At 38.6% G+C, this 14,701-nt stretch overlaps 1 protein-coding gene across 1 annotated transcript; it reads right to left on the bottom strand.

Annotated features, from left to right (window-relative positions):
- Positions 1-6,091: 6,091 nt before the first annotated feature.
- Positions 6,092-11,004, bottom strand: C1D (C1D nuclear receptor corepressor). Its single transcript, XM_009873772.1, has 4 exons — positions 10,864-11,004; positions 9,491-9,557; positions 8,958-9,013; positions 6,092-6,268 (listed from the first exon to the last, which is right to left on the bottom strand). The coding sequence occupies exons 1-4, from the start codon at positions 11,002-11,004 to the stop codon at positions 6,092-6,094; spliced, it is 441 nt and encodes a 146-aa protein (XP_009872074.1).
- Between the last annotated feature and the right edge of the window lie 3,697 nt (positions 11,005-14,701).

Below are 14,701 nucleotides of genomic sequence, written 5' to 3'. Positions count from 1 at the left end.
GACTTTAAACAATGACTAATTTGTTCCCGTGAAGCTAAATAACATTCAAGTAACAAAAAATAAAATTCTAGGAAACAAAGACTACAACATATTCATGAAAATGAACACTCAGATCAAATGAGAGAATGTCAAAGACTACTGCTGTTTCAGACAACTTTTTCACTTGCGTAAGTCAGCACCTGCTCACTTACTTTAACAGACTCTGCTGATCAACAGCGCCTAAGAATGTGCTCCTAGAATTACTGCTTTCAAAGTGTTTATTTGCAAGCACGGCTGAATTTTGTTTCTTTTCTGCCTATTCTGGATCATTGCTATGCAAGCTACATCGCCGTGAATCTGAGGTGATGCCTAGCTTGAAAATTATTTTGTTGCCCGTGTACTCTTTGGATGTACCATCTCGGTACCTTTAATATCAAGATTGTCTTGATGTAAAGCTGGAACAACATAGTGCTGAATTAGACCTATGTTCTGTCACTTAATACAGGCTTTCATTTCGTTCAGGGAATGTGTCCACACTAGACTGAGAAGAAGCCTCTTGGCAATGCTGAATTATCATACTGAATTGCTCCCATCCATTTGCCAGGACTGCCAAATTGAAATGATGCATGTCACGGCAACCCTACGCTGAAAAGTAAAAGATAGCCTCTTAAACGTTCCATTTATAAAGCTTTTTATTCACAGTCAAATTTAGCATCCCCTCTGAAATATATCACTTTGCAAAATTGATACCTTGCCATTACAAGATTTCCATGCCATATTCACTCAACTTAGTAGTAAAAACAAGCTTTTGCTCTTTTCCCCTTGGTACAGCTGATGAAAACTGAGCAGTTCAAGGTCTGTTTCTTAGATCACCAGCACTAAGTGTTCCATAGATCTGTAATCTTCTCCTACAGGCGAGGTTAAAAGTCAGCGAGAAGGGAGGCTGTTAGCTGTATTGGTAAAAATATTACAAGTGCATCATACTGGAAAGCAGAAATTAGAGGGGAAAAAAACAAAAACCAAAAACCCCACAAAATCCAAACCAAACTACTGCTAATGCTAAAGGTGCTAGGAGTGATCTGCAAAACAAAAAGTATTCCTATCTACAAGGAATATCACTCGAAGCAAATTATCAAAAAGAAAAATTAAACTGCAGAACTTCAGTGTTTTCCTAATATAGAATCATAGGATGGCCTAGAAGGGACCTTAGAGATCATTTAATCCAACCTCCCAGTCATGCGTCACATTATTCTGAAATGGCAAACTGCATCATTTATTTTCTGTGTTATTTCCCCTAAATTGCTGTACCCTAGCAGATTTTTTTCAATCACTGGCAAGTAGATTTTTAAGAAACGTACATAGTCTTGTTAGTTAATGCCCTGTTTTGGCATCTTTATACCTCAGTTTATGACAAAAGAGTAAACCTGCTGACACTTGAGATGCAACTAATTTCAATTATTTTGGCTCTCTACGTTGGAAAGTTTCTTTGCCGTGAAGTTTGTCAGACTTACTGTTCTGGAGAGGCAGAACATTCTGCAAAGCCTCGCGATTATTTCTCCAATTACATTCTGGTTTGCAGGTCACCGTGTAGCTGAAGATGATTATTTTCCCCCCACTTCTGATTCGCATCAAAAATAGTTTACTATTGTTTGCTTACACTTTAACTCTCTGCGTTACTGGCCAGACACGTCTGAGGGAAGGAAATGACATTGCAGTCAAGATGGTGCTTTTTTTTTTTAATGATAACTTGGCACATATCACAGCTTGTAGCAATGTTAAACAGGGAAGTTTGAAGTAGAGGAGAACCTGCATGAATTGAATCAAAAATTCAGTGAGATCTTGCCAGAAGGAACCCCACACCACAGAACTCCTTACACTGACACACTTCCACCCATGTTTCCAGTTACAGAGTTTGCTGTTCACAACTCCCAAAAGCCAAGAGCTGACAGAAGCCTTAATCCGGGTCTCTCCTGGGGCTGCAGGACCAGGTCTTCATCAATCCCTGGGCAAAGCATGTCATTTACTATTCAAACCAGGATTTCCCTTGACATTTGTAATGGTCCCAGCCCCACTACCCTCTTAAATCCAATTCTTAATTCTGAGAAAAAATTAAGCTTGTTTAACTTTTCTCATTCTAGACAACTATGTTTTGAGGAGATTTCCAAAGAAACTGCAACATTTATACTTTTTGTCAAAAAGTTTCATGCTAGGATTGATTTTCAAGGCCAGGAGAAAATAGAATGACTTAATAAAACATACACTTTTGAGGATGCAGTTCTCCAGCAATAAACATTGAAGGAGTAGTAACGAGCACCAGTGATGTGTTGACGTCCCAACTCATGGCTAGCATTTATAAGGGTACGTTCTATTAAGATTAGTTTGTTTGCAGCCACGCTAAACAGAGCGAGGTTTCCTCTGAGTGGATCTGCAGAAACTTAACACAGTTGGGAGAAAATGTAGTTTCTCAGGTCAAAGCTGCCCATTTTGTTCTGGTAAAAATCATGACTGGGACAGTTAACACCATGGAGTTTTCTCCCTGCAATGTTTTTCGGAGAAGCATATGTGTAGAAGGAAGAAATCTTTCACTCGACATTTAAATGCATCATGAAAAAGATAATTCATTGAAAAATCATTGAGTAGTGGCCAGACTCTACTACAACGTCCCGAGCCACTGATGTGATAAGTAATCTACTTTTCCTGTCCAACTGTAGCAGGTCAATGCAGCCACACTAATTCAAGGACCAAAGTCCTTGAGGACCAAGTGGAAAGTCTCCCACTGACTTTAAGGCCCACGAATCAAGCCCCTGCTATCCAATGACCTCCAAATTTTGCCAAGCACAGAGCTTCCCCGACGCCCCCAAGTGCTGTTTGCTATTTTAATGTAGTTATTTAACACTAGTGGGGCTTAAAATCTCGAGTTGCATTTTCATTTCTCTTCTGAATTGTTTTTTGGGTAAGCTTGGAAAACCCCCGTGCAACCTCATATCAAATTCTAGTCATAGCAGCTAACTTTGAACGCTCTTGCTAACTTCATCGCTTTCTTGGTGCAGAGACTAGAAAGCAAGAAAAGTTTCAAAAATGCATAATGTATTAAATGCATCTATCAAAACACAGTATTACTTAAAAAACGTTCTCAGAAACAGCAGTTTTCTTAGTGCTTCTCGTAGCTGGTCTGTCTAACCAATATTAATTAACATGTATTTATAGCAAAATCAAAACACACCTTAATATTCTCTTTAAATATCTTAAGTTCATTAAGACTTTAATTTGCTGCTACTAATAACTTAGTATATAATAGCAACTCTTCACATTCCATTGGTATTAACTGGTATTTCTTCACCATACTCAGCACATGCAACAGGACAAGTCTCCCAGATGTTCTCCTTTCCCTTTCAGGCCCCCTAGAACCTTTCTACAGACTACAGCTCGTGCAGATCCACGCACAGAGCCGCTGCAATAAGTGTTCTTCTTGCCAGTCTCCTGTTTTGAGGCAGGGAAGCTGTTACCTTTTTATTCCAATACTCACGTAGCTTTTCCAGGGAGGAACTCCGGCAAACGATGTTCAGTCATGTCATTTCACATTTGAGACTTCAGGCACGTTAAACGCCTATCCCGAAGTCTAGATGTCTCAAGAAGATTTAAGTGATATTAAAAACATTTAGCATTCATGATCGTGTATTTCAAGCCTCTTTCTAATCGGGCTGTTAGTGAATAACAAGCACATGGTGATGCTGCTCAGTTTGTGGGGCATTTGTCTGGGTTGTTTGTGTTAGAAAAGCCACAAATTCAGGTTGTGAACAACCATACTGAATGATACAATTCTTAAAAAAAAAAGTTTACAAAGTTGCATTTGTTAGATCTGTTTAAGCTGCACTATCACAAATGCCAAATACCTTTATATAATTAATTATACCAGATGGATTTCTACCTCAGTAAGTCTTAGCTAATAGCCTGGCATTATTCTTGTTTAAACATCTACCAATGAATCCTGTGTACTCTACTGGACACTGAATTATGATCCTTTTCAAAATGATCCTTTTAAAACAAAAACTATAACTGAAGCTTAAGAGGAAAATCATGTAATGGAAATGTCCTCCAATCCCCTTTTAATTTACAAGCTGAGCTACTCATTTCCTCTAGACAATCCCTCTCAAACTATGCTATCTCCCAGAAAAATCTCTGTATTATTGGCTCATGCCACTTCAGACCACTTCTACTGTCTTCTCAATCAGTTCATAGGACACCTGGCCTTCTTTTTTTATTTTAAATTGATGGGTTTGAGATCAATATTTTGAACCTCATGCTTTGCACATGCAGACCTCTAAACCCACACAAAGTCCAGAAGGCTGTTTATGATAGTCTACATCTGTAGCAGACTTAGAAGAGCTACACGACAAGACACGCACACTTCCAAATAAACTCTGTCCAAATCTACTGAGTGCACCAAAGGAAGAACTAACTGCCTTACAAGCAAGTAGTTATCTTTGGTCAAGAACACACACTTTGGGTCTTTTGCATTTTTAACCTTAATTGCACAAAAAAAAAGATTTCCGAGTCCAACAGCTCTTTCGTTTGGCACAACTGTGACATTAATCTGCAGAAATACAGCATTCTCGTTTCAGCTTTCAGCTGGCAAATGTTTATGGGCCTTTGACACGCATACTCACCTGAGCAGCCCTGTAGATCTGAGGCAGCAAGGTTAAGTACCTATGTGAACATATATACAAGCAAGTTCTCTTGTTAGTCGAAGGAATTGCTATTTATTCTAAGACTTTATCATAAACAGAAATGTGTAAATTCATAGCAGCCACTGGAAGTCTCTAGAGATAGGCAATGATGATTTGAGTTTAATAAACTTGTTGGTGTATTGAACTTTTACTTCCAAATACATATTTTTAGATAGTCAGTGACACGAGAACCTTCATTGTGGCACCTAAATCAATTTAGTCCATATTCTGTATTGCATGATGCAGTGCAACTCTGTAAGGACAGTCACCAGCCACTGCACACGATTCAGCTTGCAGTGCTACAGGTAGACTGGATTCATTTGTTCTTATCATCTAGTCTTTCACACTAACAGCACTTCCCTACCAGTTTTGTAGACCGCCACCCGAACTGCATTTTTGGTGAACTAAATTGTTTATTTTGCCTTCTTAAGTAGTTAGGTTAATGCTAATTTTTGAATAACATTTGGGCAGATAATTGAGTTTTGCTTTGCATATTGAAAAATGAACTAGTGAGGTTCTTCTGAAGAAACTTAACACATCTCCTCTCCTAAATGACTAAGCTTCACGCTTTGAGGAAAACAGAGTATTTGCAAGTTTTTATTGCACCAGAGAATGCTTTCTCTGATGAAGATTTGAGAAATACCAATGGATGACCACACTCCTACCACCGCAGAGCAGGTTTCTGTCTCATAGTGTCAGCAGTAAGGGATGAGCACTGCAGCCAAAATTCCAATGAAATTCCTGAATGTGCTGTTTCCTAATAGCTGTCCTCAGACTGCTCCTTTTTTTGGACCCTCCAAATTGCCCTTTGGGGATGTCCGCTTTTTCCATGGACTAGGCCCAGTGGCTTAGTATTGAAACCCAGGCAGTTTGCTTGTGGCCCTCGAAGCTCGGTTAGTAAGGGAATACAACATACGTTCAAGTTCAGAAGCTGAAAAGAAAACAGTTTAACACACTAAACTCTACAAACGCAGCATTTCGTACAGTGTGTAATGACGAAGTAAACATGACTCTTTCATAAACACCACAGGCTGGATGGCATTGTTTGAGACTTTTTAATACTCAGGAGATTAAGGACATGTAAAAAAAAATTGAATTCTTAAGCATTATGAGCAAAACAATATTAGCATCCATTACCAGCAAGGGTATGTCAGGTCATTATCATTTGCATAATGAAATGTTACTTCTCTTGCATCAAAAGGCGCTTTCAGATACACACACAACGCAATCGCCGCAGCAACAAATGTTCTGGACAAAACACAACCATGTAAATAACTTCATCACAAAGCTGCTATACAGCACCTTTGCAAGAGGGGTGCAGTTTGCAAAACACATTTGAAAATAAGTTCTAAGTGTCTCTAATTTACATACGGGGAAACAAAAATTTAGTTCATCTTTCTCTTTTTTCCTTTAGCAGGAGTTTTGGAGGCACGTTCGTTTTCAGCCTTTGGTTCCCAGAGTGCATTTTTTACAAATCTAGAAGCAGCTCCTTTATCAAGTTTGGATGCCTTTTTCTTGTCTGCTATTTCTTTGACCTTGTTCATGTATGTTCTTATTCTCTCCTGAAAAAAAACAAAAAAAAAAGTGTATTTCACACCACTCTCCCAAGATGGCTGCTAAAATAAAAGCAGTGGGTTGGAGCTCTCCACGCTGTACATTTCTATAATACCTAGAAAACCAGCATCATTTAAATAAATATATCAGGCTCTTTGCAAACTTGAGGCCTTTGCAAGCAAAGTTAGAAAAAAGAAATACTGAGCTGAATTCAGAGTTTGGTTTACATAAAGATGGCAAAATAATATTGAGATATTTGACATATTTACAGATTAATTATACTGCCTGACTGCTGCCTAAAAAGAAATAAATATGTAAGTTCAGCATGTCCAAGCGAAGCCAAAAAGCACAAAATCAAAGACATTACAAGCGTTACACATGCAACTACACAAAAATCTTGTGTTTAAGATCCTCAAATGGTCAAGGGGGCTCATCAATAAACCTCTTTAAGGCAGCCTGATGAATTTCCAGCTGTACCAGAAGTTGCTTTTAAGACAACAAATGACAGGAAAAGCCTGTTTCCACTGCCATTCCATAAAGCAAGAGGATACTTTCTTGCCATGTGAGCCTGCCATGGTCATTTGGTGTCTAAAAAGCATGGCTTGGATTGAGCCGCACCTAAATATACCCTCCCAGCTTAACAATCTCATTTACGTGCCTACTCATCCTCACCTACTTCTGCTATCAAGGAAGAAGACTTTTCTGAGAGGGTACCTAAATCCTTCTGAGATGGGAATGACCCTCTGCTAAGAGCCCGCTTCTCTTCACTGACTAAAGAGGACATTTAGGGTAATTCTGTAAAATACATACAAGGGTGGCTGACAGATTTCCTATCTACATATTTAGCCTTTAGGTGTTACCGTAATACAAACAGCAGTCACATATATACACACACATATGCAGCGCTCTGCCCGATACCCAAACTACAAATGTGGATAATGGAAACATTTATGGATACTGCTGACTAACTCCATGTTCATATTATGTAACTCACACATTTCTCACACGGCCACTGACAGCTCTTTGAATCTGGAACAAAAGTTGAGACCTACACTACAGAACTGTTCTTCACTTCTTCAGCAATCATTACAAGCAACCAACCTGTCAAAAAATTGGCCACTTTTTCTGCATCAAAACCATAGTTTTAATGAGGAGAGCTTTACAGCATCTGAAATCGTGATAGACTGATGTTTCTTTGGTGACCGAGGTGGCTAATGAGAACAGATGGCAAGCCTACACGTCTCAACATGGGAAAAAGGAGTTGACAAATGTCAATGTGACAGAAGAAATTAACTGTGATCGCTTGCATGTGAGTTTTATTAATACAGTTTGAATCCCTGTGTATTCCCTGTACGCACACAAGGAGAGCAACTCCAACACCATCATGATACAACAGTCTTTTTAAATCCTTTTCCACATGAATAAGAACGTCACAGTGCTCTTGGACAGAAGGAAAGTGCAGTCATTCACCTTGATACTTGGAAAAGGAAAAGAGAACTGGATAAGAATCTAGGTAATTCACTCATTCTTCAGAGTTAAAACGACTGGTAGTTGTGAAGTAAAATACCAGCATAAAATATCCACAGCGAAATGGATAAAATTTATTTTTTTAGTATCACTAAATTAACACAATATTCAGACACTATATAATATAGGAGGAACAAGAAACTGACTGAAAGCTCATGAAATATTAACTGATCTGGGTTTTAATATGATACAGTCTAGACTACTGAAGACCTCACAAAATTAAAAATAGAAGTATACTTGTTATTCAGGCTAGCTTTCCACATTTTTCAGCCCTATCTTCCGTTCCTCTGGTTATGTAAGGATTACATTTAAGCTAAGTATTTCACAATTGCCCAGATTTAATATTTTCACTTATACAGGAATTAAAATGGGTAGCTGTAAGTTTTGATTTCTATTTTTTCTTGAGGCTAAATGATTTGATTTTTTAAGTCAGCAGAATTTTCAAGATAGCCAGCCTCCTATACTGTAGTCATGCATCTAAATGGAATATAAAGACAAACCTAAAAAGATTTATTATAGGTTGTAAATATGTCACTAATGCAGAATTACTGGACAATACACATACAACTGGTGCCAAAAAAGCTTTTAGCTTTGTTGCTGAACTGGATTCTTTACTGCTGAGAAAATGAATTAATGGAGGACTTGGAAGGGGGAGGAGGGCTCTTTCCCGTCTTCGCTAGTAAATCAACCACACTGTACTTTTAGAGTCATACAAAAGTAAGAAAAGGCAGCCTCAGAGATTAACATGATTCCAAGTATTTATAAAAAAAAAAAACCAAACCATACTGGAAGTTATAAATTATTATCAGACACATAACATTTTTCCATTTAACAGATACAAGTGAAAAGCTGCTCTGCTCAGAATCCAGTTCTCGGAGGCAGAGAAAATAAAAGATAAGACGATACCATTCATCTTGTTCTTTTCCGATTTCAACAGACTCTACAACTTTGCTCTAAACAGTACTTTTTCTAACTAAAATTATGACTTTCTTATTTTAGACAGCCTAGCAGGACATATGAACAGTTACATAATATGATGTAGCATAAGTATATTATTATGGCAACGTATCAATTTTCAACGTACATATAAACAGGGTTTTTTTTACTTCTATACGAGTTAACTGTCCTGAGCAAGGCAAGACATTGCAGTGCACGGTGTAAGAACCTTACCAGTTCTTGTTTCACTGGATGTTCCTTTGGATTGATTCCCTGAGTAGCCAAGTACACTATAAGAAAGAAAAATGGGTTTTTTTGAAACTGAAAGCTGTTATGTCTGAGGACGCAATTAATCAGTCCTATAGGAAAACTATAGTTTCCACATAAAACCATTAATAAGAAGTGGAGTTAACTGTGTTGTTAAGTATCTGACAAACTGTTATCACCAAATATTGCAGCTAGGAAAAAGAAAAAAGAAATCTAACACGGCTAAACTTTCTGTCCTTAAAAGGACAGAAGAGGTTGCCACAAAGGAACCGAAAGAAACTTCTTCGTGCATGTACAAAGTCAGCTTTTGTAAATATCAGTTGTTGATTTGGAGTTTCAACATCATTTACCCTATGAACAGCAATATTTTGGATTCTCAGGATAATTACACGTTTCTAATTCTTTAGCGATGAAATACGATTATTTAATGTTTGCAGCTGTCTAGAAGGTGTTCAAATGGCAATCATAGATACTACTTTTTCCTCCTACCACATACTTACCCCAGAACATTGAATTTAACGTGTACACCGAAACCAAATCCAGCTTCGCTTGCTCAAGAGGATCTAACTAGAATGAAAAAAAAAAAAAACCCACACCGTACTTGCACATTTTTAAGCAACAGGTGCACACATTTTAGTAATTTGCACATTTTATAATTGTGAATGTCTTCATTAAAAAAAGTACACACTGAATGAGAACATTTTTGTGCCACGGGGTCACTGAGATCATGTCTACATCTATTTCCATGCCCTCACGGAACCATTCTCTCCTCTGCAAGTATTCACACCCCAGTCCCATACGGCCAAAAGGACGGAAATCTCTTGGCACATAGCTCATAGGCTACTGTTTCCATAGTCAGAAATAAATCCCTATTTTTCCACAGAAATTTAATTCAAAGTAGTTGTTGGTATCAATCAGGGAAAGGAAAAAACGTCTTAAGATTGCTGAAGCTCAAATGTAAATGTAGCAGCTACAGACAATCAATGAACATTAGAACCACACATGACAGACTGTGTTCAACACAAGCTGGAATACTTAGGGCTGTAAAGCAAATGAAGAACAAAAGTAATGAGGGTGTTTTTTGCTTTGACTGTCAAAGTCAATTTATTATTTTAGTCCTGTAGAATTTCCAGAAACTCTGATAACATCATTATACAGCTTACTAGTTCTAACATGGGTACTGTCAGAAGATCGGTGTTGTCAAGACTGTTTTCTTTGTAATTTATTTGTGTTAGAAATCCTCAGAGGATAAAGAAGTTCCCTCATGTGCTGGCTTTTTTTTGCCCTACAGGAAGAAATTCCATGTTAGGCTTTAAATGTTAAAAGATAGAGAAGCTTGCATGGAGTCTTCGGGCAGTACATGGCTCTGACTATGCTCTGAAAAAAACAAAACACATTTTACAGACTCGTGCTTATATTATAACACAGCTAGAGGAGACAGTTCCATTTTTCAGGCACCAGGTTCTGCAAGTCTAGACTTCTAGAATCAGATCAATTCTCACTGCTGTCAATTCACGTTTACATCCAGGTTCCATTAAGTTTGTTGTGAAAAGATCTCGGATAGAAATGTGAATGACCTCTCCCTTATGAAGGAGAAGTCGGTAGGCGCTTTCAGAAAGGCCAGGAATAAGCTAGAATGTCTCCTGCCTAAATGACTCACTCGTAAGACCATGACTTTTCAGCTTGGAAGTGCATATATTTCACTGTTTAGTTTGCAAGACACTGTGAATATCCTTGAAATCTAAGAATTTCAAATATTAGGTATCGAGGGTAGGAAGGGTCATATTTGTTATTTCTCTGCGCAGTGGGCTAGCTTAACAGACTCCTTGGAGTTCTCAGGTATTCTTGTATTAATTGCAAAGAGGAAGATTACCTTCTGTACAAGCTCACTCCTGGAGACTGACATCATTGTCTTCAGCATCTCATCTACAGAACCAAGAGATTTTTCAAACGCTGCAAGATAATCATGAATTTCAGTGGGGTATTCTTCTGCATTAGTATCATCTTCTGCCATCGCTGTCTGGAAAGAGGAAACAGAACTAATAATCTTTTTTATTAAGTCCATACAAAGTCAAAAGACTATTTTACAATATGAAGCAGTAGCGTTTGTTTATTAAACGTTTTAAGAAATGTCTACTTGTGAAGAGTTCTAGCAGGTAGTGTCAATACTGACACAATTAAAGACCTTGCAATTTCAGGGATGTCTCCTAACTGCTGTGCAAAACGGCGTGAAGGAGCATTACAAATGACATGACTGTAGTACCTATTCTTGCAACAGCCCCAAACCAGTATACAGCTTTCATGGTCTGTGATAGAAAGAAATCATTTGCTTCTTTAAAAGAAGTGCTCTATAAATCACAGTATATACACCAAACAACAGGCAGGACACTGGAAAAAAAAAAGGGGCGGGGGTTATGGCTTCAGTGTGTCTTAGGAGCAGACATTACTTCAGCTTTAAAGTGGTTATGCAGCACCAGTTATGTCAGGGTCAGTTACATCTTCCAGTGCTAAATTTAGGAGTTAGTCCAAGAAATTCTTCTTGTGAACCCTGTATCTCCAATGCTAAATTTAGGAGTTAGTCCAAGAAAGCCTTCCTGAGAACCCTGCATCCAGTTTTCTGAATTCTCTGTGGGCTATTATAATCTGTGATACAACTCTCTACCAGGAACAAAGCTGAGCTGATTCTGGGATTTCAGAATACTCTGGAAATCTTGTAGACTATCTATGAGCAGCAACTGTGAGACAAGCGAAGACGTGAAAAATCCCACAGCACTCTTTTTCTGATCCCAGCATTCATGGTAACACGGCATGGCTACTGCCAAACCATCTGGCTGCTGGCTTACAATCGATACCTTCTAACTCCTCTCAAACTATGAATCACATATTATCTTGGGAGTTAATGTTACTTCAAGCCACCTTATTTTCTAAAACTTCTATGGATTGAGCAACAAATTTCAGAATCTTTTGCAGAAAGAAGAAATATATTGTTTTCCTGTCCAGCTGGTGAGCTGCATCAAGAACAGTGGGAGCTCCTGGATCACCGCAGTCCTTCCTACTTAGGAAGTACTAGGTACCACTTAGGGTCATAATTCCACTACCCAGACACTGAGCGCAGAGGGCAGGAACATTCATGGAGACACAGCCAGTGCAAAACAGCAAAGAAACAGCAAACAGCTGTCACATCACTGGATTTTGTTCTAGACAACGATTTGATCGTTTCCTTTTCCTGGCAAGAGTGTGGGACGTGTGAGAGGTTTCTTTTTATGTACATTGTCTCCTGGAGGTCAAACAGGAGGAAGACTGGGAGGAAAAACAGTGTGGAGCTACTCAAGCTTGTCTGCAAACTCCGGTTTTAACCGCACCAGCGTGATTCCAGAAATATGATCAGCCAGTTAACAAGCCCAGTTTCACTGCTGCTCTTTGCATAGTTTAGGATTACAGTTCTACTCAGCTGCGTGACTTTTCATCCCGGTCAGAGCTGGTTTTCGGATTGAGTATAGAATCACAAAGCTAACCATGACATGTTGAAGTTCCCCTCCCTACTCCAGCATGAACTCATCCATGTAGGTGCTGTTTCCGTCAGCCGCAGCAGACCTAAACAAGAACGCTGAGCGGGACCTACGAGATGCTGCCCACAGAAAGACAAAATACCAATACAGTTATTTCTGCCATTTACAGTAGTGTTTCGTTCTGTCCTGGCCACCTGCATTATAATCACCCTTCTTAGGTTGATTTAAAGAGTGCAGAATCCACGTTTATTGTTAACGTTTAGTCATATAATACTCAAAGCTACAGCTGCTAATACAGTTAAGCTGGCTTAGAAGGTGTCTGTCCATACACATTTACTGCAGCTATACATGGAGAGAGGCGTAATCCAATCCAACAATCACCTACAGAGCTCACCATCACTACAATGCTTGAGGTACTGTGGTCTTAATTTGACAGGCAGGCATGAACATAGCGATGAATTCTAACTTTTCTTTTTCCCTTTATCAGGGCGCCCAACACCGGCAACTGCAGGAATGAAAGACACCAACAAAAGCCTGTAGCAAGAATGCGTTATCAATCAAACTAACCTGAGCTATTTTACAGCAGTTGCAAGAATAAACAGTCACTAGACTGATACTCCTTCAAATATCCCAAGTTAGACCTGAAGAATGAGACAGATTAAAAATAGGAAGATAGAAGGAAGGATAACAGATACAGTCCAAAATAATATTTTTCTGTGATTGCTATCTCATTACCCAGAAAGAATTGTTTGCCCTCATATAACAAAGTATCACCTGACACTGTCAATTAGCAAGGAAAAGGAAAAAAATGCATCAGCCTTTGGTGGAACAAGGCTGCACATTGGCCCATGCACAGTACTCCTTCCCTCTGCCCAGGGAGGGGGAAGAATTTGTTGAACTTGTGTTTTCTGTTCATTTCAACAGGAACTAGCGAGTTCCTACTCCTGCTGTGCAGGGACCTCTCTCTGTTCATTAGACTGTTGTTTCAGCATCACTAATCTCTAAGCAGGGTATGTCACAGTGTTGGCACATGCCAATAAGGCAGCAATCAACAGCCTAAAACAGTTTTGATAACGTTAAATCAACAAGAGCCAACTGACACTACATTAGAATCCGTGGACGCTGGACACTCCACACAATTGCTTCTGCCAAAATCAGCACACGGACTGCGCAGTCACACCTGCAGATCGACAAAGCCAAGGATGGGAGGAACTAAGACCACATCAGTGATTCTCTAAACATACCTCAGGCCTATACTGCCCTCAGTAGTTGTGTTCCCGTTCTTAAACCTCAAACAAAACTTTCCTCAATGTTTTACAAGTGTTTCTCTCTATATTCTGAACAAGCAGAAATTTAATTCAGTTCCTGAAGTCGATGTTTACAACACAGGTTTTCTCTGCCCAATTTACTGATTTTTCAACTAAAACTTTATTTGGCACAGATATCCTGCTTAAAAAAAAAAATAAGGACAGTGCAGATATTCAGAGAGGATAAGTTACAAAAGTACACAAGGGTGAGCATGTGAATAATAGGAAAGTCTAAGGGAAATAAGCATAAGACAGCATCTTCATTATCCAGTAATAACATTTATGATGCAGAACACATAGTTTGTGGTCGTGTGCATGATGATAATACTTTATAAGGTCTTTGATTCTGAGAATGCAAAGGGAAATTCACAACCCATAAGCATAAAACAGAAAGGCCTACGTTGATTAAGGGCACCAAGGCAACCAAATAGCAATGAAAAATGCGGTCTGACTTCATAACATCAATCTAACAGAAACAATCTTCCCTTTTAACCCTGAGCTCACAAACTGCCATCTAGTTTTTATGCTGTAGAAAACAGCACAAAAGAGAATTCTGAGGAAGAAAAGGACTTAAAATCACAAAAAGAAACCATTTTCATGAGAAAACTTAGTAACTGCATTTAAGTCTGATAAAAATTTGTCTTCTGAATTTCCACAGGTGGAAATGTTTTTAATATTTTGAAATTTCTGAAAAGTTCTGAATAAATTCTCATTTATTCAGAAACATAACTGTATTTATGTAAACTTTTGCTTAGAAAGCAAAGGACACCTTGGTTTTGCCCCAGTCAACATAGTATAAACCACAGCAAGTAATATACTCAACCTGCGAAAAGGGACGGAAGGGAAATCTCAGACATTATGAACCACAGAAAATATGAAAAAAGAGAAAGTATGT

Source organism: Apaloderma vittatum, unplaced genomic scaffold (assembly GCF_000703405.1).
Source record: "Apaloderma vittatum isolate BGI_N311 unplaced genomic scaffold, ASM70340v1 scaffold6297, whole genome shotgun sequence".
In the NCBI taxonomy this organism is placed as follows: domain Eukaryota; kingdom Metazoa; phylum Chordata; class Aves; order Trogoniformes; family Trogonidae; genus Apaloderma; species Apaloderma vittatum.
This window is presented reverse-complemented; position numbering and strand designations above follow the sequence as displayed.

Coding starts and splice junctions, on each gene's coding strand:
- C1D (XM_009873772.1), bottom strand. CDS start 11,004: ATGGCAGAAGATGATACTAATGCAGAAGAATACCCCACTGAAATTCAT. Junction 9,558..10,863: donor GGAGTGAGCTTGTACAGAAG/GTAATCTTCCTC, acceptor TTTTCATTCTAG/TTAGATCCTCTTGAGCAAGC. Junction 9,014..9,490: donor GTTAAATTCAATGTTCTGGG/GTAAGTATGTGG, acceptor TCTTTCTTATAG/TGTACTTGGCTACTCAGGGA.